We start from the raw sequence: 27,685 nt of genomic DNA on the forward strand, positions 1-27,685 counted from the left end.
GATTTCCGTTTTGGTCCCTAAGTTTTATTTTTACCGCTTTTAGTCCCTATCCTGAAAAACGGTTCCATTTTTGTCCCTCCCGTTACATCGTAAACGGATTTTGCTGACGTAGCAAACGGAATTGATACAAAATGATAAAATAATAGCTACAGTGATCACTGTTATTTATTCCCGCCTTAAAAGTCACGTGTCCCTCACGTGACCATCACTAACCTCCCTAACCCAAATAAAACCCCAAATCACGCCAATACCAAATAGAAATCCCTAACCCCCAAATTTCCTTAGCTCCTCGATCATCAGTCACAACACAGATTGAAGTTCCTCAGCTCCTCGGTCCTTGCTCATCAGCTCCTCGCTCACCACACAGCAGAAAACCATCTTCAAATCAACTGCTTTCCATGGATTCAAGCTCGATGTCGTCGAGTGGAAGCTTGAGGAAAAGGGGCCCAACCCGATGCTTCTGCTCGGAGAAACCCGTTTTGGTCGTTTCGTGGACACCTGACAACCCTGGAAGAAGGTTCTACGAGTGTCCAAATTACTGGGTAAGATAGTGATTTTGTGTGGGTTTTAAAATTTTTTCTGGTTTTAATATTTTTTCTGGGTAAGGTCGTTTTGTGTAATGTTTTTAAATTTCTATATAGTTTATGGGTTTTTAAATTTCTTATTTTCTTAAATAAATAAAAAAATAAAAAAAAATTAAAAATTGGTTTCTCAGCTGACAATATAAATTTGGTTTTCTTGTATTTTGCTAATACAAGTGTTGGAATATTGTGCTAATACTATTTGCTAATTCTATTTGTTCTTGTTTTTTTCATGATTTTGGTTGAAGATATGATGGGTTTTATCTGCCCCTTGGGTGTCAGGTTGGACGCAAGTGTAAATTTTTTCAGTGGCGTGATGATGAAATCTGCGAGCGTGGCAAGGTGCTGATTCCGGAGCAGAGGCAACGGATTTTGACCCTTGAAGCTGCCATTGTAGGCTACAGGAAGAGAGAGAAGAGGCTGCTCATTTGCCTGGGGCTGTCTCTGGTGATAAGTGGGATGCTACTCTGTATGGTGCTTCTTTTGGCTGGCTAAATAGGTGTGCGGGGGGGGGGGGGGGAATGGGTCATTAGGTGGGTAGGTATTAGTGGAAAAAGGCCTGAATTTTGGTGTTGGCATGTATTAGTGAAAAAATGCCATAATTTGTGTTGGTATGTACTAGTGGTAGAAGGCCTAATTTTTGGTGTAATTATCTTTGTAATCCAAGACTTTTGCAATGGAATATGGTAGTTTTAATTAATCTGTGATTTGTGTACAAATCTATTACATTGTTGTGAAGTGTTTGTGCAGTTTGAATAGTGCCTTAAAAGGGTTACATTGTTGTGAAGTGTTACCATAAATTTGACACTGCAATTTGAGTCTGCCAAGCAAGAAAATGGAGCTGACTGCACAAACATCAGATGGCATAAACTACATAATATACTAAACTGCAGAAACATCAGATGGCATAAACTGCATAATTTGAACAGTGCCTTCAAAGGGTTATGCAAAATATTTAGCATCTCTCAAAACTAAACTGCATAATTCATCACATAAATTACTAAACTACATAAACTGGAACTCCAATGCCCACATTGATTGACTTACATTTATTAAACTGCATAATTTACATTCATTAATCCATACATCATTAAACTGCATAAAACATACATCATAAAACTGCATAAAACTACATTCATTACACATTAAACTGCATAAAACATACATAGACTATGTAATACATTGGTCACTGCCCAGCACATGCATAAAACATACATAGCCTGCATAATACACTGGCAACTGCCCAGCACACTGCATAAAACATCATTTAACATCATTAACCTCTAAAACTGGCTACTGCCCAGCACATTAAACTCCAATGCTCACCACACCTGCATAATCACCAAACTTTCCAGCACATTAAACTGAATATTACCTGCATAGACTACGTAATACACTCAAGCTTCATCCAAAAGACATGAGTTTAACCCTTTTAAAAATTAAAGCAAAAAACCAGCAAATCTGAATAATGGAAGCTGAATCATCACAATATTACCAATAATCAAAATAATTACAAAATATTTAACACCAATGACTGTTTTGGGTGTACCACAATAATTACAAAATGTAGGACAAAGTCTACCAAGCACATTCATACAAAAAAAGACTTAGTCAGCCATCATATAAGTATACCAAAATGCCAATTGTTCTAGCAGTTACATAAACATATGAAGAGTGCTTTCAACATATAGCACAACAAAAAAAAGGTCCTGCTTCAGCTTGCTATCTTTTAGTGACTGCACCTCTCTTCCTCTGTCTTGTTGGTCTTGGATTGGATTGGTTATCAGTGGGGGGTGGAGGTGCACTTGTGGTCCTACTGGCTTGGGATGCACTCCCAGGCAAGGAAGAGTTCCCTCCTACTTCTCCCTTGCAGCTCCTCTTGTTGTGTCCTAATTTCCCACAGCTCTTGCATTGTTTTGAGATGCCTAGACCTCTATTTTTTCTGTGACTTCTAGGTTCATCAGGCTCTAGTGCCCTCTTCTTCTTAGGCCTACCAGGAGGTCTCCTCTTGATAGGGGTTGCACAGGTGGTAGTCCACTAGGTCTCCACATATTCTGGCCATTGATGGGCTCTATAATGGGTGCATAGCAATCAATGTAAGTAGTCCTTTTGTAGCAAGCGTTGACATACTTTTCAGCATCTTCTCTGCTGAAAAATATACAAGAAATGGCATGGCAACATGGCATGCCAAGTATGTCCCACTTCCTACAGCTACACTTCTTCTCTTCCAACTCCACAATGAAACTCTCCAGCCCATTCTTCACTTCAAACTTCGTACGACCAGCCCAACATGCTATCCACTTGCTGCATGCCAACTTCTCCTTGTACAGCCTCTTCCTTATTTTAGGACACAACTCAGATTCCACCTTCATAATCATTTCTCTGTTTGCTTGAAATCTAGTCATCAGATATAACCTAATACATTCAAGCTGCAAGCACATAGAGAGAAATAGAGAATTAATCATTCAAGAATTACACAGGTCTATGGATCATAATGCAGATGAAAGGGAGAATTATGCATACCATGGTAATTATAGGTTTGCTCCTGAACTTAACTAACATGCTGTTGAAGCTTTCACACATGTTGTTCAGGATGGTGTCACTCTGGCCATCACTTGTGAACATGTGCCTAGCCCAGATAGTTGTTGAGTGAGACTGTAGCCATTTGAATGCATCTTCATCCACCTCCTTCAGCTCATTCATTGCCCTCTCAAATGCTTGCTGATAGGTAGCCTTGGCTGCTTTCCAAAACAGGTCTCTAATAAGGACACCAGGATGATGTTTCCTCAAATTATTGTATAAATGTCTGCAACAGATCCTGTGCTCGTACTGTGGCCAATTGTCAACAAAGGTGTTCACCAACCCCTGCAAAGCACAATCATTTAATTCAGCAAGCAATGAAGCTACCATCAACTACAATTAATTCAACAAGCAATAAATCTACCATCATACCTTCTGCTGGTCAGATATGAACACCCATTTCTTGTCATCTCCTATGTCAGCAAGCAATAAATTAAGAAACCAAGTCCAAGTGTCCTTTGTTTCAGCCTCAACTACTGCATATTGCTTGATTTGGGGTTTTATTTGGGTTAGGGAGGTTAGTGATGGTCACGTGAGGGACACGTGACTTTTAAGGCGGGAATAAATAACAGTGATCACTGTAGCTATTATTTTATCATTTTGTATCAATTCCGTTTGCTACGTCAGCAAAATCCGTTTACGATGTAACGGGAGGGACAAAAATGGAACCGTTTTTCAGGATAGGGACTAAAAGCGGTAAAAATAAAACTTAGGGACCAAAACGGAAATCGTGTGAAAATGTAGGGACTAAAATGTGCTTTTCGCCAATTAATAAATAGGATGTTATGTGAGTTGTTAAATGATGTTTTAAAGTAGATAAAGTAACTTTTAGGTGTTAAAATAAGTTTTTTTTTTTTGGGCAAACCCAATTGTGAATGCTCTAAGATATCTGTCTGTTTTTACTTTTTATCTTCTATTTTTTGGCTAAGTGGCAAGTTTACTAAATATATATATTTTTAAGAATAAAATTTAGTTACAAAATTGACTGTAGTCTTAAGTTATAACCTTAATTTTTTTTTTTAAGTGAACAGTAATACTTATTAGAACACACACGAAAATAGTAATATTAGTGTTTTAAACCAGGTTTATAATACATTACATAACTAGAGTACAATTATAAAAGGGTCTGGCTATAACCTTACTCAGTATCTTTTTATTGGAAGTGAATTTTGACAAATTTACCGTTGGATTACATCTTCTTCTTGTATCCTCCAAACTTGCAAAATTTCTAGAAAATTAAAAATCAATAGCTATATCATCAATAAATTTTTTAAATTTCAAGTTTTCGTAGTTTAAGATTATGCATAAAATATAAACTTATAGATAATATAGTAATTAATGTCGGATTGACACAAAATTTGACAAGTGTATTATGAGTATAAAAAATATGCAATTCAACTATTAGATTTTCAAAATATGTAGTAATATTTATTTTATTGAGTAAAACTACAACCAATTTTGTAACTAAACTTTATAATATCTTTAAATCAATAACATCTAAACTTAATATCTATTTCCATTATTACGTAACTAAATTGAATTGTTGATTTTGTATTTTTTTGAATAATTTGGGATCGATTTTGCAAGAAGTTCTGGGTTAAAAAAAAAAAAAAAAATCATTTTAGAGATTAAAGAGTTTAAGGCACAAAAACAGGTAAGAGCTAAACAGAAGGTTGAGACATTTGATTTGTTATTAAATAGTGCGTATTTTTTAAATAAAACAAGCCTTTATAGTTAAATCACAAAATAGTGCGTATTCCAGTTTCATACTTTCTAGTGCCACGTGTCAAGCTAGGTGTCCTTTTCTATGGCGATTTCTCTGACGTTTCCTTTCCACCACTCATGCCTGATGCCTCTAAAACGGAAGGGTATAATACGGCTCCCGAAATTTTCTTTTAGGTTGGGACTTGGGGACGTCGTTTTCTTCTTCCACCACTAATCTTTCTATCTGTACGTTTGGGTTTTTTTTTTTTTTAACAAAACAAAACTAGTAGAAAACAATGAATTTCAAACTCCAATACACATTATTTGTTATTATTATTATTATTATTTTGTGGATTGAAAGATAGAACAGTACATTTGACTTTTTAATGTAACTTCTTGCATCTCTGTCAATTACCATTGGCGTTTTTTTTTTTTTTTGGTTTAATTTTAATAATTCAATAATTAAAAGATGTGTTTTGAATCTTAAATGTTTTTATTAGAAATATTATAATATAATAATTAATTCAACTATATGGCTTTTAGCCTTACCATATTATTTGAAAAGAAAGTCTAGAGACAAATAATTTGACATTAAAAGGTCTGTTTGGATATTGTTTATTTTGGTAAAAACTGAAAACACTGTAACAAATAATTTAAACGCTAGCTAATTCTTTTTAGGACTAACTACTGCAGCTTCAGTTGAAAAAACTAATATCAATGATTAACTTATATGAAAATTGGTAAAAGTTTGCTAACTTAACATATATATAAAAAAAAGGGTTTAATATTTTGTTCATGTAGCGTCACTTTTACTTGATGAACCATGGTATAAAGTTCTTTACGTCAGTTTCTCAAAAAAAAAAAAAAAAAAAAAAAGTTCTTTACGTCAGATTGAAAGGATAGAGGGGGCATTTAGGATGACTCATTCTATACGTTCAAATTGGACGCATATTAAAAGACAAAAGAGGATGTAGACAACTTTAGGGTGTTGGTGGGGGAAATATCAATGAAAGGATCTTTTTCAAACTTTTGGACGTTTAATACGAGTTAAACCTCAGTAACTTGTCTTAGTTACACAGTCAAAATTTCCAAATTCATTGTGTGCAATTCACTTGAGAAAACGTACGGATATCCTTCATTTGTAAATGTAGGTTTCACTTTTGTCTAATAAATATTTGAGAATCCTATTGCTGTAAAAAATACTTACAAAATAATACAATAGCATGTATTACAACATATAAAATTTATTTTGGTTTGGCTAATTCTAAGCTTACAGATACCACTAATCAAAATCCACTATCATTGAGGAATTAAAACCACACCTAAACTTTCACAAAAACTGTTAACATGAAAGGTTTTGTATTTATTATGTCCTTATTCTTTACGTTTTTTTTTTTTTTTTTTGGATAAAGAGGAATGGGAAAATATCTCTTACTAATCAGGTCGATATTACCAAAAATTATCTCAGCTACTTATAAATGAAGGGAAAAATTAATAAATGTTTTAAGGGCATTAGTTTAGGAAATATTTTAAGAAGTTTTTTCTTAGAAAAGAAAAAATAATTGATTTTTTGACAACTTTTTTATACTTCTCATAAAACTTATATCAAAACTTTCTTAAAAGATCCATTAACAAATATTCTAAGTGCACCCGTTAACCAGACTTATAAATGAATAGTGTGTGTATATATATATATATACTTATAACTCTTAAATAACTACCTAATGACTATAGTAACAAATCCTTTGTGCGGTCGTGAAATATTGGATTGGAAGCTAAAGTTATTGTATTGGTATTGTCACACGAAGTCAGGAGAGTTCTGTAGGACTTGATGCAAGAGATCAATATTCTGAGTTAGTGGATGATAGAACCGAACATTTCCATATAAAATTGTGTAGCTCTTTTTTATAGAACAAAAAAGAAAGCATAGTTTCAAGTTTCAACAACTTATGGTAACATTTTCAAATGAAAGAGATCGAAATGCTACGTTTACAATATTTTTATAACAAATCGTAAATGGTAGTTGTTATTGGTTCAAATTTGAATCTACCACTGAGATTACTTTTTTGCCCCAACAATAACAACCCACAACAACCTACCACTTAAGATTTATTATGAAAATATTATGGACATAATACTTCTCTAAATAGAAAGTTTTTTTTTTTTTTTTTTTTAAATTTTAAAATAAGCTGAAAGATGTCCCTATTAATTACTATTCATTCATGCATTATCATTGAGCAACTACATTGATTAAATTGTGAAAATTTCAGCCTATTGCAATAATTATGTTTTCTAGCTGCTGGCTATTGATATATATTGGCTTTTGAGGGTCTTCAGCGAGGCATATGGGTTTTCGAGTTTACTGTTAAGGACTCTTTTTTGGACTAGGTTTAGGTCCAGTGCATCTAGCACACTGTACCTAATCAGATGGTGACACGTGTCTAAAAGTGAACATATGTCATCATCTCAATGGATCCAGTATTATTGGACACTAGACCTAAGCTTGACTCCTCTTTTTTTCAGATGGTACTTGAACATACAATAACTTTTAATGACTAAGATTAAGCGTAAAAAAAAAAAAAACAAAAATTAAATTAATCTCAACATTTGAATGAAAATTTTTAGGAAAAGTTAAAATGTGAAAAGTTAAAAGGTAAAAATTATTCAGAGAAAAATAGAAGCTATTGCATGTGGATGCTGTACAATTCTGATCTCAATCCCTTCTGCCTATTTATACTTTCTTTTGAATTTGAACAAACTTTCCAATTCGAATGGACATGTTATCGTTTGGTTGTTTTGCATTGAATCGCGTAAGTCTAATTTGCTAGGCCACAATATGAATTCTTTATTCCGCATCACAATAAGACTTAAAGCCCAAACTAAGCTTTGATATTTTTTCCTGGAGTCAAGACTGATTTGCTTAAAAGAAGCCCAACTATCTCTTATTCAGTAATTTTTTTTGGGGCCAGCAGGCTTATTACGAGAAATTGAATTGCATTAGAGTCTGTATTAACATTCATGGATAAAGCTTAAACTCATCCAATCTAAACGCCAGAGAAATACAAAATCAACTCAATGAAAGAGACAAATCAGTTCAGATCCAGTTGGTCATATCTTCAAACCAAGGCTATTCATATTCTATTGATGCACACATTACAAATTTTACAATCTCATATATATTTTAGCTTTGTTGATTGAATCAAAAAGCACTAACACCATATTACATATATATGCAAAATAAAGACATAATCTCTATCCATTCAGTGTTCATGATAGGACAAATAATGGTGAATCAACTATTAAACATTATGCCATTTCCGCCATTTGTGTCTCTGCCTCGTTGGGAGTTAGCATGGGAGATCCATTGGCGTTTGGGAAGGTGCTTGCCATATTGATTCGAGGATTTGTGGGTACGAGCTATAAAGTATACATACAAAACCAAATGCACATATAATGAACATAAACCACCCAAAGGGAGGGACAAGTATCAAAATGAGCAAGTCACAAGCAATAGCTCCACAAATAAGACACACAAATTCAACTAAATGGAGAGAACTATTGTGAGAATTTGGTAGTGTCACCATTGCCAATGCTATAGTGCCAGTACAAACATCTATTATTAATAGCACCATGATCACACTGTGTTCGTGGAATAGAGCACCATCTGAATTTTGATACTTCAATCCGACGAGGCCGAGCAAAAAACTGAAGGAAAATCCGAACACAACAAGAAATTGCTTGAAGAAACGGGGTTCTTGCTTAGATCTAGACATAAAAACATTAAAATGCCTCAAATTATGTACAAAAGATAGTTTTTTTTTTAATTAATAATATGCATCATATTGTTAAAGGCTGATAAGAATTAAATGAACATTTGTCACATTCCAATTTTTTTTTTTTGGCTTGGTTGCTAACAAGTAACAAGTGTGCAACATGGCATGTTTTGATATATATAACATAGGAAATGTTTTGGTGTATATAATAGGGTCAAGATAGCCTCAATTTTTAACTAAAGTCGGACAAAAATTGTGAAAACTTTATCCCATGTTCAAAGATATTAGCTACTTAGTGTATAAAATCTTAAAATGTTGTGCCAAAAGTCTAAACTAACCCTTGGCTTAGTAAATCCCATTTTCTTGAAAAATTGGGATGATTTTACCAACCATCATGCATAAGGAAACTCTCTGCATCTTAATTAAGAAATTCGACAATAAAATCTAATATTTGTTTTGGATCGACAGCCAAAAAAAGTTATGAGAAAGAAACAAGGCAAAGAAAAAGAAAATAGAACCATTAATAATACTCTGGCTTGACTCTCAAAATTTAACCCGGCTTAACATCCAAAGGTAACATCTTTGGATTTTATGTAAAGTCCCAAAGTTCGCTTTTACAATTACAAACCTAACAATTAAAACAGGGGAAGAAGAAAGAACCAAAAAGAAATATACTTTGACGGAAATGACCCCCAAAAAACAAAAAAATCAGGTCATTAACCCATCAAAAGCCAGAATATATAAGATTAAACTACAAGTTCCCAGCTTATTTACTTCAAAACATCATGATCATAGCTTATGCACCATGTGTTACGGGCTTGTAGCTTGGTTGGGTTGCCAGGTAGTTAAGCACACTGACTCCAGGTCTTAGAAACACACCCAGTCCACACATACACAACACAACACAACAGAGAAGATGAAGTTTAGGTAGCTGATTATACGCCTGAGACTTCTTTATACTTGAACGTGGAAGCTCCAATCCAATGCTTGAAAAAACAATAAAAAAATCAAATCCAATTTCTCTTTCATTTCCATATCTATCATTGAGTACAATTTAATGAACATTAATTGAAGGCACGTAAGCGACCAACCTTATTTAGTAAAACACTTAAAAAGGAAAAAATGATCATGTAAGTTTAGGAGAGCGTCTTGTTTGTTTAAAAAAATTAGTACTAAACCATGGAGCTTCAAGTCTTTGCACTACTAGAATTTATGGCTAAACAGAGAAATGTAGAACCAAAAAACTAAAGCAAGGAACTTTGTACTAACCTTTCCGAAAGAAGATTGCTCAAACTGTTGCTGTCCATCCTGAACTGAGTGAGGAATTCGGGTATGTTCGGAACAGAGGGAGATGGAGAGGAAAATGGAAATGGTTTATCAGCTCTGTGTTCTGGTCTTTTGTGCCTGCTTCCATTGAATTGAAAGAGTGGGTATTTATATTGCTTCTTGGTCGTGTGGTGGACCACCCAAAGAAAACCAATAGAAATATCCTTTTGATTGGGCATAGTCTGCATAGACATTACAAAATCCGAATTAAACGGGGGTACACCTAATGGATTGGCCGTATTTTTGAATCATTCGGGGAAGAAACGAACCATTCCTACGATTGTCTATTTGTTTAAGGTATCCTATGATTCTTTATGATGTCAAAGTCTCGTGACCTGATACACAGCTTTTTTTCCTGCTGCTCTCTCTATTCTCTCATATTAAATCTACACAAAATTTCCAACATTTACATAATTGACTTTTATTTCATGCAAAATGTCACCTATATTATTTTAAACAAATGTTATTTCCATAATATTTTCACAACAGATTTTAAGTGGCAGACTGTTATTAGTTATTATGGGTAGATAAAAAAATAATTTAAATTATAAATTCAAATTAGAACCAATAACAAATTAACAACTTATCACCTATAATTTGTTATGAAAATGTTGTGGACATAACCCTTTTCATTTTCTCAAGTAACACGTCTCCTTAAAAAAAGTACATTATGTGGAATGTTTAAGAGTATTAATCTATACTATATATAAGATGATTCACTTCTTTCAACTGAACTTTTATGTGATTCAAAAATACCATCATTAATAAAAGAAAAATTCATTTAGAAATAGGGTCATAAATATCAAATAACAAATTTTATTTTGAATTCAAAAAGAGAATTGTTTAATATTGAAATTACAATTATTACTTATCTCTAAAGTTTATCATTTTTATCTATTTGAAAAATAAAAAAAATATTTTTAAATTATAATAGATGCAAATTATTAACCTTTACAAAAAAATAAATAAATAAATAAATAAATAGAAGAGCATACTTAGAGGCTAGTTATAATATAAGTAATTGCATGGATTTTAATTATTTATCACTAAATCACGACAAAAAAAAAAAAAAAAAAAAACTCACTACTACGTGACATTCAATAATCACTAAATCACGACAAAAAAAAAAAAAAAAAAAAACTCACTACTACGTGACATTCAATTTTCATTTTTAAATATTTTTTCTTTAAAAAAAAAATATAGCATCCAAATTTAATTTTGTATTTCTTTGGTGTAACACAATGATATTACATTCAGTCTTTGGAATCAATTTGGCAGGTTTGTTAAGATTTGGTATTGGTTGTTAAAGAGTACATTAAAAATAAAAAATAAAAAAATTCTAAGCCTCGAATAATGTAAAAAGAGTCAGCTATTCCATTATCATTTTTAAGCTGACCCAATTTTCTAGCTATCCTTTTCTAGTGCCACTTCCCTGGATGTTTCCTTAGCCTTGCCTACACGTATCGAAACCACCGTCTTTTTAAAGAAGCCGAATATTTGTGTTAGTTTGGGATGCCTTACTATTATTGCCATTTCTAATTTTCTTTTCTTTTACCTTTTGATGTAAACTCTTCTTATCTTTTTATATCATAATCAAAAGAAGAAGGAAAAAAAAACTGTTATTAACCTTTTTATTTCAATTTATATCTATTTCTTTAAATTGATAAATAAGAAATATAATTATAAATTTATATGATGATGTCTTATCATTTTCTCTGATTTCCATTTTAATATTTAAGTATCCATTCTCAATCCTTCCCTACTTATAATTAAAACATCCAAAATCCAAACAAGAGTAGGGAGGATAACCACCTCCTATTTTCTCATGGATGGAATCATAATTTTATGATTTTATCATTAGGGGGCCAAAAAAACATGCATAACTCTTTCTCTTTCTCTCTTTTATTTTTTATTATCAATCAAGAATATAAAAAATAATATATTGAAAATCAAAATAAATAAATACATAAAAAAAAATTAGCCTATATTCAATTCAAATACTAAAAATATGTAAATCAAAAGATACAAATTACTTCTTTTTTATACATTTCAACTTCATCATTTATAATATATCAAAAAGTACTCGATTATGTACTAAATTTCATATTAATTTCCTTTTTTATTTACTAAATCAAAGCTTATCTTATACAATCATTTTCCATTTTGTTGGGAAACCTAGTTATATATATATATATATTTGAAATTTCCCATTCCATAGTTGCAATACAAATTAGAATAATAAGTACACCAAGACCACTCTATAAGTTAGCAGGTTGTTGATTTTCTGGTCCTTTGCTATTGTCGTAATTCATAAATATTTAATATTTTCTTTGGAATTTAGATGTTGAACTAAATTATGTTTGTAATGGTGAAGTTCCAATTTCAACAAACAATTTCTCAAAAAAAAAAAATTTCAACAAACAAATATCATCAATTCTGAAAATTCCACATATCTCATTGCTTGCTTGCTAGACCGATGATTTAATTCTTGTAATTGAGAATTTATTGCAACATGTAAAATATCTAATTGTTATCAATGACTAGGGCTGTCCAGATTGATCTGGTAACCTGACCCACCCAAAGAACCGATCGAATCCGACCCGAATCCGGCCGACCCGACTGCTCCGGCGGGTCTTCACCATCAGAAAACCGATTCCGGCGGGTGGGTTTTAGTTTTCCTTTCCTAAAACCCGAAAAACCCGAACCGACGGAAAGATTTCTAGTTCCCGACCAAAATTTCCAGAATTCGGCGATGTTTTTCCAGAACCCGTAGATAAATTTCCAAAATTTGGTGAAAATTCCCAGATTCCGGCGATATTTCCCTTAGATCCAGTGAGATTTTGACCGGATCTGGCGAAATCTCATCAAATCCGGTGATATTTTCACTAGATCTAAGTGAAAAATCACTGGAATCTGGAAAAAGTATCGTCGGAATCTAGGTTTTTTCACCTTTTTTTTTTTTTTTTTTTTTTCCGTTTTCTACCATCCTCTTAGATCTCTGACTCCGACCAACTCGCCCGCCACCCGTTAATGGTCTGAACCACCCGACTCGATTACTTTGGTGGTTTCATTTTTTTCCACCCGATTTTGGCGGGTCGGTTCCGGGTTGGGCACAAACTTGACCTGGATCGACTTGTGGATAGCCCTATCAATGACAAAAATAAATAAAATAAATAAAAATTTAAGCAGAGCTAGATATCACCATTTAATCCAAATCTCAAAGAGCCAAAACTTTTAACTTTTGTTTTGTTTTGTTTTGTTTTTTTTTTTCAAAGTGCCATTCTAAAAATATTATGAATTAAAAGTCATTTGTTTTTTTTTCCTCTTAGTTGTGATATTTTAGAGCATTCACAATAAGACTTTTAAAAGCTAAAAAGTCAAATTTTAGCATCCCATTCCACAAAAAACACCCTACAACAAAGATGCTATTTCTATAAATTTTGGCATATGAGCTGCAGTAGATTGCCATAGATAGCAGTCTACTGTAGCTCAAATCTTATAACAAGAAATATTATTATATTCCTTAGATAAGTGGCGTTGCTTTTAATGTTTGTAGAGGTAGTTTTTTATTATTATTTTAATAAGTTGTTTATATTATTTTAAATGAAGTGGCAAAAAAATAAAACTTTGATGTAGAGTGTATTGTAAAATAAGGTGTTAAAATTGATAAAGTGGCTTTTTGAGATGCTAAATACTAAAATTTTTTAAAGCTTTGATGGGAATGCTCTAAGAGGGATTTGTTTTTATTTTGTTATTCCAAACAAAGTTTTGTTATTATTTTGGGAAAAGGCCACAAACTACATATATAAACTAGGTGATTTTCTTTTTTGGGTTCTTTAGACAATTTCAAATTTGAGAAGGCTAATTTTGCAATATTGAGGACAATGCAAAAAGTTCTTTGGACATAAAATTTTTAATTCAAATTATTAAAAATTAAAATATACTATAGGGTATATTTGAACCAAGACCAAAAAAAAAAAAAAAAAAAAAAAAAGAAGAGGATAAAGTTGAACTCAATGATTGTAGATTGAAGTCTTCCTAGGTTAGGACAAAGTGAGAAGTTTTAACAAAATTATCCCTTGCAAAAGCTTATAAATACCCATGCAGCAGTGTGGAATAAAAAAATACAAACCCATAATTTGTTGAAATTTCTTGATAAACTTATTGTCATCTAACTTAACCATCAAAAGCATCTAATATCAATATCACATGGTTGATCAATGATATAGCAATCAAAAGTCATTAGCAATTATATGAAGGAGATTGACAATAGAGGGTTGATCAAAGATATGACGAGTAAAATTCATTTTCCTTGCAAGAATTTTACGAAGGAGATTGACAATAGATGATTGATCAAAGATATGACGAGTAAAATTCATTCGCCTTGCGTAGATTATACAAAGGGGATTGGCAATAGGGATTGGCAATAGAAGATTGCTTAAGCCAGGATTCATCTTCTGGCTATATTAAATCCTAGTTTGACAATAATTCCATTTTTTGTATATCTAGTACTACCCCTACACCCTCTACTTTCCTCTCCATCTAAATTTCCAAACACATGGTAAAATAATAATAGTTGCATTAGTGATTAACCTTACCAAGAAGATTTTGTTATGAAGAAAGATTATACAGTACTTGTGAATTTTGATTAACAGTTTTGCTTTTATTGGTTTTTGGCTCTATGCATAAATATTAGTTGACATTATGGCAAATTTTTAAAGAGTTAAGGGATCGAAAGAAATATTTGGCTTGTGTAGGAGATGATGTGACCATATTCATTGTAATCCGTTGAGTTATAATGTGTTGAGAAGCAAGCCAGCTCTACACATTTTGTGTCCGGTGCCAGTTTAAAGTAAGGTCTTTTTATTAGTTTCTTTCAATACCCTAATTGTAGTACTCATTTGTGAAACCATCAATTTGATACTTGATTTTTTTTTTTTTAATTTTAACCTCGAGTGAATTGATTTCTTTGAACTAATACCAATATGATAATGCCAAAATCATGAAATATTAACAATGTTATGGGCATGTTGAATGCATTTCATGCAAAATATGGCCACATTGCTTTGCAAATTTTTCATATGTGTAGAGTATTTTAAATATAAAATAAAAATGTTAAAAAAACTTGCAAATTCTAAATTGTGTCATATATATTGAATACCTCAAATTTAGTTTCAAACAGCTTCTTTTCAAGTCTCGCTCAAATTCACGATTTGCAAAAATAAGGCCTAGTATAGAGCTAACTCAACACATTTTGGGCCAAACAGAAATGTAAAATGTATTATACTTAATATTTTATAAACGATACATGAATTAGAAAAATAATCCAACCTTTTTATATAATTTAATACATTAATTGGACTATTTTCATATATTTATATTAAAAACTTTTAATTCTAAAAATGTCAAAACCATTTGTATCAGCATAAATATTATATTTTAGATGCCCACCATCTCTCTTGGCAATGTTGGATTTTAGTTTTGAATTTGACTCGAAAACTATTAATTCTAATTTTAGTTTTGATAGAGAGAGAGAAAGGAAGGGTAAAATTTTGGGAGTTTGAAATTTTTTACACTTTTAAAATATCACAAACATAGTAAAACGTATTAATAAAATTTGAACATTCAAAAATAATATAATAGTTTAAAATAATGTTTATTTATTAAATTTTTGGTCTTAATTAAAATTTTTAAATCATAAGACCGAAAAACAAGGCATTCTATCGATTAATAGAAATTTTAAAATTTTTTTTTTAATTATAGGTGAGAGGATTACTTTTATATTACAATATTATTTTATGCAATGGTATTAGACAAATAGATATAATATATTATATTTTTGGGGACCTTTTTCCGTTTTGGGGCTTAGGTTATTGCCTAAATGGCCTTATGGTTGAGCTTACCTGTTGAGAAGTTTTAATGGAAAGGAGAGTATATGGTAAAGGGGGAGGAGAGGACAGAAAGGGAAATGACAGACACCTTCTCTTTGATGCACCAAGTTAACTAAAAGGGCAAATAATGGGTTTGGACTAGTTAACTTGTTGAATAACTTGTTAACATGGGTTTGGACTAGGTGTCTTCTAGCTTACTTGGGCAGGGTGTCTTTTAGCTTCTGAACCAATTTTGCTATTTGAATGGGCACATTTTCAGTGTTTTGCATTAAGTCCCATAAAGCCCGGTTTAATTAAATTTTGCTTAGAATAGGCCTAAATTTGAATTCTTTGGGCGCATCATTGTAAGATTTAAGCCCAAGCCAATCACAATTTTTTTTTTCTTTTTTTTTTTTAATTGAAGCCCAATTATCTCTTTTAGGATTTACTACAAATACAATTTATATCATAATTTATTTCACAACTTATTGAGACAACAAATTGTGAATTGTAAAAGATCACTTTCACATTAATCAAACACTTATACTATATCATTTTTTTTCCCATCACTCATAACCTACTACTTTAACATGTTGTAGAAAAAAATGTCACTACACTTATTGTATTAAAAATCAATGCATAATAAGAACACAATCTCCTCCATTCGCTTTGCTTAACCTTCTGTCAAGCCTTCCTCCAATTTAGTCACTTGTTTCTCTGTCACATAGGGAGTAAGCATGAGAGATCCATTGGATGCTTGGGAAATTGATTGGAATTGGAATTTCTGTTTGAACCAGTTTGAAACTGACTAGAGATTTTCTCGGCAAGACTCGAAAATCTGTTTATAGAAGCCATAAAGTAAACATACAAGTGAGGATGCACCTAACGCAAGAATGACCCACCCCAAGATTGGGTTAAGGATGAAGAGGAGTAAGTCACAGGCCAAAGCCCCCAAAATAAGACACACACTCTTGAAGAATAGGGGAGAATTTCTGTTGGAAGTGGCTAGTACCCACGCTGCCAATGCTGTAGTGAAAGTAACTACATCTATTATTAGGCCTAGCATGATTGCATTATGTTCATGGAATAGAGCGGCACCTGAACCTTGATACATTAATCTGACGAGGATAAGCAGATTACTAAAGGTAAATCCAACCAGAGCAAGCCATGCGATGAAGGAATGGAATTCTTGCTCAATTCTAGACGGAGAACATAAAATGTGTCAGATTATGTGCAACATATAGTTAAAGGGTGAAAATATAAGAAATTAAATGAATATTTGTCACATTCCATTTGTTTTTGGGGCTAGGTTGCTGGTAATGCGTAACTTGACATGTGTTGTTATGCATAACAAAGTGAAGATTGCTTTAATTAATAATAATAATATAAAAGATGGACAAGGATGGTAGAAAATTTATCCTTCGTTTAAAGATTAATGCATAAAATCTTTTGATGTCTTGCCAAAAATATGAACTAAGTTGGGTACAATAAATTACAAGGCCTCTCAATTGAGTGAATCTCATGTTCTTGAAAAATTGGGATAATGTTTGAGTTTTGTAATTTCGTAGTATTGCATTTTTTCTTTTATGAGGAGAATTGTGATTGAAAACCCCTCTCACCTATTGTCGTAACTCTTTATAAAAATGGGGGTAATTTTATCTTCTATCAAGATTTTCATATACCAAATGCTTCTTAATTTATGGAAAAAAAAAAAAAGATAAAAGTAAAAGTAAATTGAAAAGGAAAAAAAAAAAAAACAAATAAGAAGAGGATTTTACCTTTAAATTCACAAGTTTTTCTAAATTTGCAGAAATATGCATAAAGAATTTCGAATTATGCAAAAAGAAAATGCTCTGCATTTCAATAATAAATAAAAAATCGAAGATCCATTAATAAAACATCGATATTCATATATATATATATATATATAGCAATGTAAAAAACTGAATATTGCAAAATTTTATATTCATATTTAGACTGCGCTTTGGTCAATGGACAGGACCCCTTTGGTTTGGTTGTATAATACAACTCAGCCATTCAGCCAAAAAAGGAAAAAAAAATAGTACTACAAAGATGTTTTACGAATTAAAGTTAATTTAAATTTGACAATTTTTTTTTTTTTTACTTTTTAGTTTATTTATTAATGCACAACTTTTTAAATACTCATTGTTTTTCTAGTAACTATAACTAATTTTTAGCAATAAACAAATAACTTTTTAGTAAAAAGTTACAGTTAGATGCAAGATAAAAAAGTTTTGTAACTTAATGAGGACTCTTAAGCACTGTAATTTCCTAACTATCAAATTATATATAGAAAAGAGCACCCTTAAGCAGATGTGTATGAAAGTTAGACAAACATATGTACTTCTCTTGTGTACTTGGATTGAGAATATAAAAAGTTCAGAAAATTAATTACATCTCAATAAATAAATAAAAGAAAAAAAAACCATTTCTAATATTCTGTCATGACACTAAAACATTGCTCAATATCCAAAGGTGAACTTTTTGGATCTTAACTTTATAAGATCCAAACATTTCAAAATTTTCAATTCCAATCTTCTACATTGTTGGCAGCCAATGAAAAATTCCAGAGAGAGAGAGAGAGAGAGAGAGAGAGAGAGAGATTAATGAGCATGGAGACAATTAAAACAGGGGAGAAAAGAATCAAAAGAATCAAAAAGATAATGATATTAAGGGAAACAAAAAAATTAAAATTAAAATTAAAATTAAAAAAATAAAAATAAAAGAAACAACCGATTAAAAGCTGCTCAAGAATATAGTATAGTATAAGATTAAACTAAAAAGATGGCACTTGGGTGGTTTATTTACATCAAAATATCATGCATCATGAACTGTAGTTGCCTTAATTCATCCAAGAAAAAAAAATGTAGTTGCATTAGGCAGTTTGACACTCTGAAAGATGAATCAAGGCCTTGATATACACGCATACACAATGGAGAAGATTGATTGTAGCTTGTGCACTAGAGAGACTTCTTGTACCTTTTTTTTTTTTTTTTTTTTTTTTTTTTTTGAGAAGGTGAGACTTCTTGTACTTAAACGGGAAATTACACTGCTTTTGAACCAAAAAAAAAATGAAGAAATCACCTCTTTCAATGAGTAAAGCTTAATGAACATTAATTGAACACACATAATCAAAATCTTATTTAGTGAAATATTAAATGAAACTCATGAAAAAAAAACACATGGTACTAAAACTGTGGCTTTGAACAAAACCCTACTATAATCCATGACCAAACTCAAAAATGTAAAACCAAAACCTAAATCAAAGAGCTTTGTAGTTGGAGCTAACCTTTCGGAAAGATTGCCCGAATGGTTGCCGTCCATAATGTCAGTGACTGTCTCGGACTCTGAGCAAGAAAATGAACTTGTTTCTATGATATCTATGTTGTTTTTCTGTGTGTTTTGGAGTTGGCGGTGAGAAAGAAGAAGCAGGGGGCATTTGATTTATAGAGAACTTTGAAGGGTCACCACAAATTAATACACAATATTGTAGAAATCTGAATAATTCGGAGACATACCAAACGGCTTCTCCGTATTTTAGAATTATACGAGAAAGCAAACTGACCATCTAAAATCTAAATAAACTTAGGAATGTTCATATTTTTTGAGAAGCTGAATGTTCATATTAGTACAGCTAGGATTGTCCATTTGTTTACCGCATACTTTGTGATACAGTTTTATTTTCTTTTTTATACTTTATAAAGATCTCATATACAATATTATACTTTCCAATATTTTAAACTTAAGTAGTGCCATTTTTGTTAGCGATAATTTCATGGTTACAATGGAAGAATGCAATTTGAATTCTAGATGTTTTAATTAAAAACACACAAATACACTAGTTGTGGGGAGTGGAAAAGTCATCATCTTGCCTGAAGCCCAAATGCCTGTTGGACCCCATGGAATGGAATGGGTCAAATCCATATACTCACAAGAAGGCCCAATAGCTTACAAGATCTGATGGAGTGGAGTAAGGTTGTCCCGAGCATCCAGGACTAAAAGGGAGTCTATGTAGAATGTTCTCGTGAGATAGGTAGCCAACTACATGGTGCAAGTAATCCGAAGAGATGTATATGGTTGATCCACGCCTAACTCACAACTGACATCTAGAACCTCGGAAAATCTTCCAAAATATGTAAGAAGGGTAGAGATCTTTACCTCCATATTAATGAGGTTGTTTCTATCAAACCTTTGCTGCATTAAATGCATATAAGACAACCTGGATAGTACAAATACCCCCAAAAGTCATGTTCCAAGATAAGGAAGGGGCGAAAACCGATAAAGGAAAGAAAAATATCTCTGAAAATTCGGCTAGAGATAAGACAACTGTAAGGATAAGGGTAGGGAATGTATCTATATAAGGAGGGAGACAGGTAAATAGACGGTGGTTGAAAAATAGTGACCAGAGTCAAAATAGAGAGTGACCTATCTATTTGAGGTAGTGTAACACTACGGGAAAGAGAAATTTTCCAATTGTAATACATTATCCTCATATATGGGTGTTCTTCAAATTAATTGTTTGAGTTTCCCATTGTGAAGTGTTTTACCCTATTTCTCTTTTGTATAAATAAATTGTGTTTGTCAATTGAACCATATTCTGATGATACATTTGGTATCCTTAGTTTGAATTGTTTTTTGGCCCCCACACTAGTTAAACTATAAAATTCTTTGCAGTTCATTAATTGTCTGTGTTCAAGTAAATTCTCAATAGTATTTTCTCAAGTATATTATTTAAAAACTGCACTTTATTTTTTTCAACGATCAAATAGTAATAGGCAAAATGTTTCACAGTGTTATGAGATAAGTGAATGCATGGACTGTATTTATTTATTTATTTATTTATTTTGCTGAATAACGACTTTATTGCTCAACTCGAATAGGGAAGAAACAAAAGGATCCAGGCCTGGCCCCATCTCTAATCATGACCTGAACAACATAAGCTGGCAAATTAGAGATAAGAATCGGCCCAAACCAATTTACAATAGTTGCCTATTGGGCTACAAAATGGACTAAAGAATTGCCCTCTCTATGTACAAAGAAAAAAGATACACTGTCAAAAAAAAGGTACTTTGATTTCAAAAAAAGAAAAAGAAAAAGGTATATCACGAAATTACAATTAAAACATATTACTAAAACAGTGGTATTTAATTTTCAAGCTAAAAAAAAAAAAAAAAAAAAAAACTATAACTTAATCTCGTATTTCTATGCTGTGCTTGTAACACAACGTTCTTACATTCTGATTTTGGAGCAGGTAGGTTAAGAATTTGTATTGGTTGTTAAAAGAGTACATTTTAAAATAAATTTTAAGCCTTCAATTAAAAGTAAAGCCAGTAGCCATTTTCAATCTAGCTAGTCAAATTACAAGCAGGTGCACATTTCTAGCTATATCCCTTTAAAAAAAATTAATAATAAGTGGGTCTTTCCCTGAGGTTTCATCCATTGTGCTTGCACTTAACAAAACGTCCGTCTTTTTAGAGGAGGCGAATTATTCGGCTTCCTATTTTTGTTTTAGTTTGGAACACCTCGTATTATTGAGGTTTCTCTAGTCTAATATCAACAAAAATACAAAAAAGAATAATAATAGTAAACTATGATTGACTTTTTGAGAAGCAAATTAAACTCGTGTATTCTTCTTCTTCTTCTTCTAGACCCATACTTCAATCACGAACCTCTTTTTTCATTTTCTCTTTATTTTCGTCCTCAGGTATGCCTTACCAGCAAGAATTACATTTCCTATAATAACTTATTATTTTGACCCATCTTGGAATTATATAGAGGATTTAACAGATTGTTTTTTTAAATAAAAATTTTAAGTATGTATTATGTAAATTCTGTGGTTACGATTTTGTTGGGGGTATTTCAAAAGACTGAAAAATCAAATGAATTTGGACTAACATTTAGGGCCCGTTTGGATGGAGGAAGAGAAGGAGAGAGAGTGGAGGAGAGTAGAGTAGAGTTTTGATGCACTTTGAGCAACTGAAATGTAGGTTACCTTGATATATCAGAAGTGAGATCTAATTTAATGGTTAAAACCTCAGTATATTGAGTAACCACATGTAGTGTTGAAGGAATACATATTCTGAAGATAGAATCCATAATCTCTTTCTATAAAGACAAAATATCCCATTAAGATAAGTTTAATGGAAACTGGTTATTCAGGGCCGGCCATTTTAGTAAAGAGTTACTAAAGTTTATATTTATTGAAATTAGATTTCATACATATGAATAACTAAAAGATTAAACTAGGTACTCAAGGAATAAAATAGTTGTATACAAAGTGACAATTTATTATGACTTTGTTCACTATAAATATTTCATTGAGGGGTTAAATGATATCATATTAGAGCCTTGAGAAATAATTTATTAATAAGGCCTAGACTGCAATTATATTTCCATAGTGGTACTTGTTATATAATTAATGGTAACTTCGGGCTTATCAAGAGTTGACAAATAAGTCTGAAACCCATTGGAGCTAGAGCCTTATTAGTCCCTCTAGCTCAAAAGGTTAACCTAATTAAATAATCAATTTTTATTTAATAACTGTTATTAAATAAAGTAACTGCCAAGGCAGTTAAAATATACGTATGATTAAAAAAAGAGAAAATAGTTTTTCTCTACAGGATCTTGGAAATACACTTTTCCAAAAGAAAATCAACGTACACAAGAATTGATTAAGAAACTACTCATCTTATGCACCATGTGGAATTGGGATGAAGATTGAAGGTATTCTCAAGTTTCATTTTAGAATTTCACTGCATTAAGGTATGCTTTCTCTTTTTTGTTTTAGAATTCAAAGTTATATGTTATCTTTCATGAATGAAGTAGATCTTTGTGTTACTTTCACTGTGAGTTTTGTATGAGATGCAAAACTAGTTTTTCCAACAGTAAGACCATAGATGCAGCAAAACTTATAGCGTGCTCCCATTAATATATTAGTAACAAAATAGGAATGTTGCAAAAGTTTATGTCAACTACAGGAGATAATCAAAGATACATCCTTGACAAGCCCTCAAATTGTGAGAGGCTTGCTGCATGCAATAGAAACAGGAGATATAGCCTTCTAATAAGCAATAATTAGCTTGTAACTTGGTGTGCTCATCAGTCGGTGTGGCTAGTTTTGATAAGGATTTTTAGGCTATGTTGACATTGGTTTCCTAAAAACGTGAACTATTATCACATTGTTGGATTGGTTTTTTGGCAATGTTGGCACTAGCTTCCATTAGTGTAGTAGTTGGTGGCCACCGTCACATGAGAGAGAGAGAGAGAGAGAGAGAGAGAGAGAGAGAGAGAGAGAGAGAGAGAGAGAGAGAGAGAGAGAGAGAGAGAGAGAGAGAGAGAGAGAGAGAGAGAGAGAGAGAGAGAGAGAGAGAGAGAGAGAGATTTGGAACAAGAGATCTAGAACTTCCAAGAATTAAACACATTACCCATATAACAAATCAACCACAATCAAACCCAAAACATAAGATCTCAATTTCTAAATATCAAAACCCACCCCCTAATCCAAACAAGGAGTGAGGACTTGAGAGTCACACACCATTGAAGTTTGAGGAGCAAAAGAGAGGAAAATTTGAGTTGATTTGATTAAAGGTCTAGGTTGATGTTGGATTGATTCAACTAGATCATCATGAGTCACTCATTGTCAGTGCAATCATTTTTGGAAACTAAAATCTTTTGCTGATAGCATCACGCTTGTACCAGCCAACCATCAATGCCATATACCACTGTCATTTGTGTTGCCAGTAGCCTACTTTGGCAGTTTGATTAGCTTGGCTTCGGCTTAGTGACTTTGTCCATATCGACTTTTGAACACCTCTACTTATTACCTTACGTTCATTTCACAAGCTTATAATATTAGGTTCAATTGTAGGTTGGTATAAGGTATTGGAATTCCTTTACTTGTAACTCCTTGTTGTGATAATAGTGAATTTTCGGGAGTGGTGACTTTAAATTCACCTGTGGGGTTTTGCTTTAGTGGTTTTTCCCATTTGAAAAAATCACCGTGTCAACTTTATTTTCTGTTGCATATTAACTTAATTGATGATTTGTTTATGCTACCACACGTAATTAATTAACTTAGCTAATTAATTGGTAATTCATCATAAGGGGTCAATACATTCTTGACTTATCAGCTTTCACATGGACCTAACACTAATACCATATCTTTTTTTTTTTCATCACTCACAACGTACCATTTTAACATGTTGGAGACAAAATGTTACTAGACTTATAGTATTCCAAATCAATGCATAATAAGAACATAGATCTCCCTCCATTTGTTGTGCTTAACCTTTAGTCAATCATTCTTCTGATTTCGTCACTTGTTTCTCTATCACATTGGGAGTAAGCATGAGAGATCCATTGGATGCTTGGGAAGAATTTTGGGAAATTGGTAGGGAATTGAATTTCTATTCGTACCAATTTGAAACTAATTGGATACTTTCTGGGCAAGACTCAAAAATTTGTGGGAATTTCTGTTCAAACCAGTTTGAAATTGGAAGTTTTCTCGATAGGACACGAAAATCTATTTGTAGGAGCCATAAATGGGCTCTTGATAATAGGGCCATATCTTCAAACCAAAACTATTTATTTTCTTCTGACGCATATTGCATACGTTACAAATTTATCAATAATCACATAAATATTTTGCATTAGGATTCACTATAAAACATTAACACCATGTTACATATTACTTTGTTACAAATACAGTTTATATCATAACTTATCTCACAACTTGTGACAACAAATTGTGAATTGTAGAAGGTCGCTTTCACATGGACCTAATACTAATACCATATCTTTTTTTTCTCATCACTCACAACCTACCACTTTAACATGTTGTAGACAAAATGTTACTAGACTTATTGTATTCCAAATCAATGCATAATAGAACACAATCTCCCTCCATTTGTTGTGCTTAACCTTCAGTCAAGCATTCTTCTGATTTCATCGCTTGTTTCTCTGTCCCATTGGGAGTAAGTATGAGAGATCCATTGGATGCTTGGGAAGAAGTTTGGGAAATTGATTGGGAATTGAATTTTTGTTTGAACCAGTTTGAAACTGATTGGAGATTTTCTTGGCAAGACTCAAAAATTTGTTGGAATTTTTGTTTGAACCAATTTAAAACTCGTTGGAGATTTTCTCGGCAAGACTCAAAAATTTGTGGGAATTTTTGTTCGAGCCAGTTTGAAATTGATTGAAAATTTTCTTGATAGGACTCGAAAATCTGTTTGTAGGAGCCATAAAGTAAATATACAAGAGTAGATGCACCTAACGCAAAAATAACCCATCCCAAGATCGGGTTAAGGATGAAGAGGAGTAAGTCACAAGCCAAAGCCCCCAAAATAAGACACACGCTCTTGAAGAATAAGGGAGAATTTCTGTTGGAAGTGGCTAGTACCCATGCTGCCAATGCTGTAGTGAAAGTAACTATATCTATTATTAGGCCTAGCATGATTGCATTGTGTTCATGGAATAGAGCAGCACCTGAGCCTTGATACATTAATCCGACAAGGATAAGCAGATTACTAAAGCTAAAGCCAACCACAGCAAGCCATGCGGTGAAGGAATGGATTTCTTGCTTAATTCTAGATAAAGAACATAAAATGTCTCAGATATATAGTTGAAGGGTGGAAATATAAGAAATTAAATGAATATCTTTTTTTAATTCTACAAAAAAAAAAATGAATATCTTTTACATTTCAATAAAATAAAAACAAAAATTCGAATTGTGTACAAGAAAAATCTCTGCATTTCAAAAAAAATAAAAATAAAAATTCAAAGATCCTTTAATAAAATATCAATATTCAAAAAAAAAAAAAGGAATAATAACATACATATTAAGCAAAAATATATATATAAATATAAATTAAGAAATTTAAAGAACTTAATAATACAAAATGTAGTCCAATGAATTTTCGATAAATGGTATGAAAATCTTCCTTTTACATTAAACATGGTCTGGACCCCTGTCCCTGTGATTTTGTTGTATAATACAACTCAGTCATTCAACCAAAAAAAGAAAAAGAAAAAGAATAGTACTACAAAAGATGTTTTTACGATCTAAAGTTAATGTCTATTTGACAAAAACTTTTCCTTTTTAACTTTTTAGTTTATTTATTAATATAAAACTTTTTAAACTCTTATTGTTTTTTTTTTTTTTTTTTTTAAGTAATCATTTTTAACTGCTTTTAAAATATACAAATAACTTTTTAATAAAAAGTTACATTTAGACCCACTAAAATTTAAAATCTTTTTTCATATATTTTCCTAGCTATCAAATTATATATAGATAGATAGATAGGTAGATAAAATGGCGCTGTTAAAGAAGATGCGCATAAAAATTAAACAAATATATATACTTCTCTTGTGTACTAATTTGAAATTTTAAAAAAAAAAATTATAAGTTAGTAGGAGTAAATTCTGGGATAAAATCTAGTATTTTTCGGATTGAGGATATAAAAAGTTCAGAAAATTAATTACATCTCAATAAAAAAAGAAAACAAAACCATTTCTAATACTCTGGCTTGACTCAAAAAGATTGCTTAATATCTAAAGGTGAGCTCTTTGGACCTTACCCTTATAAGATCCAAATATTTCCAATTTTACAATTCCAATCTTCAACTTTATTGGCAGCCAATGACAAAATTCCAGAGAGAGAGAAACTAATGAGCAAGTAGACAATAAAAACAGGGGAGAATAAAATCAAAAGAACCAAAAAGATAATGATATGACTATGAAGGGAAATGTAAATAAGGGCAGTTGAGTTACATCAAAATATCATGCGTCATGAATCGTAGAAGTTGCCTTGATTCATCCAAGAAAAAAAAAAAGAATTGCAGTTGCATTAGGCAGTTTGACACTCTGAAATCTGAATCAAAGCCATGAAATACACACACATACATAACGGAGAAGATGGATTCTAGCTTGTGCACCAGAGACTTCATGTAAATGTGGAAGTTACACTGCTTTTGAACTAAACAATGAAGAAGTCACCTCTATCAATGAGTAGAGTTTAATGAACATTAATTGAACACACAATAAAAATCTTATTTAGTGAAACATTAAATGAAACTCATGAAAAAAAAACATAGTACTAAAACTGTGGCCTTGAACAGAACTCTACTAGAATCCATGACCAAACTGAAAATGTAAAACCAAAACTAAATGAAAGAGCTTTGTAGTTTGAACTAACCTTTCGGGAAGATTGCCGGAGTGGTTGCCGTCCATAATCTCGGTGACTGTCTCTGACTCTGACCAAGGAAATGAACTGGTTTCTGTGATATCTCTCTATTGTTTTTGTGTGTTTTGGTGTTGGTGGTGAGAAAGTAGTAGCAGGGGGCATTTGATTTATAGAGACCTTTGGTGGGTCACCACAAAGAATGGACAGCATTAGAGAAATCCGAATAATACGGGGCGTACCGAACCGTATTGTTTGAATCATTCGAGAAAGCAAACTTACCACTAGACCAATCCAAAGTCCCAATAAACTTAGGAGTGTTCATATTAGTACAGCAAGGATTGTCCATCTGTTTACGGCATACTTTATGTTCTAATTCAATTTTCTCTTCCTTTTAAACTTTATAAAAGATCTCATATACAATATTACTCTTTCCATTAGTTAAAACTTTGTGTGATTTTTGTTAGTGATAATTTAATAGTTACAATAGAAGAATTCAATTTTAGATGTTTTATTTAAAAACACATATAAATACTAGTTGAAGCGTAAAACTATAAAGTTCTTTGCAGTTCACTAATTATCTGTGTTTAAGTAAATTGTCACTGGTATTTTCTCACAATATGTGATGTTTAATTTTTAAGTTCTTTTATCTTT

At 32.0% G+C, this 27,685-nt stretch overlaps 2 protein-coding genes across 2 annotated transcripts; one reads left to right on the forward strand and one right to left on the reverse strand.

Annotated features, from left to right (window-relative positions):
* The first annotated feature begins 413 nt into the window (after window positions 1-413).
* LOC136065137 (uncharacterized) lies at window positions 414-1,076 on the forward strand. The gene is made up of 2 exons (XM_065767908.1): window positions 414-517; window positions 830-1,076. Exons 1-2 carry the CDS (start codon window positions 414-416, stop codon window positions 1,074-1,076), a joined length of 351 nt encoding a protein of 116 aa, XP_065623980.1.
* Window positions 1,077-1,463: 387 nt separating this feature from the next.
* Window positions 1,464-27,380, reverse strand: LOC136065138 (uncharacterized). The gene is made up of 7 exons (XM_065767909.1): window positions 27,314-27,380; window positions 3,534-3,637; window positions 3,105-3,446; window positions 2,576-3,010; window positions 1,797-1,832; window positions 1,668-1,676; window positions 1,464-1,493 (listed from the first exon to the last, which is right to left on the reverse strand). The coding sequence occupies exons 1-7, from the start codon at window positions 27,378-27,380 to the stop codon at window positions 1,464-1,466; spliced, it is 1,023 nt and encodes a 340-aa protein (XP_065623981.1).
* Window positions 27,381-27,685: the final 305 nt, after the last annotated feature.

This window comes from Quercus suber, unplaced genomic scaffold (genome assembly GCF_002906115.3).
Source record: "Quercus suber isolate HL8 unplaced genomic scaffold, Cork oak 2.0 scaffold_860, whole genome shotgun sequence".
Taxonomy (NCBI): Eukaryota; Viridiplantae; Streptophyta; class Magnoliopsida; order Fagales; family Fagaceae; genus Quercus; species Quercus suber.

What these genes read in the sequence shown, in the direction of transcription:
- LOC136065137 (XM_065767908.1), top strand. Translation starts at nt 414, where the DNA reads ATGTCGTCGAGTGGAAGCTTGAGGAAAAGGGGCCCAACCCGATGCTTC. An exon ending in CCTGACAACCCTGGAAGAAG is followed by an intron (nt 518 to 829) that starts GTTCTACGAGTG and finishes TTTTGGTTGAAG; the next exon opens with ATATGATGGGTTTTATCTGC.
- LOC136065138 (XM_065767909.1), bottom strand. Translation starts at nt 27,380, where the DNA reads ATGGACAATCCTTGCTGTACTAATATGAACACTCCTAAGTTTATTGGG. An exon ending in TCATATCTGACCAGCAGAAG is followed by an intron (nt 3,447 to 3,533) that starts GTATGATGGTAG and finishes TGTGCTTTGCAG; the next exon opens with GGGTTGGTGAACACCTTTGT. An exon ending in GCAAACCTATAATTACCATG is followed by an intron (nt 3,011 to 3,104) that starts GTATGCATAATT and finishes ATGTGCTTGCAG; the next exon opens with CTTGAATGTATTAGGTTATA.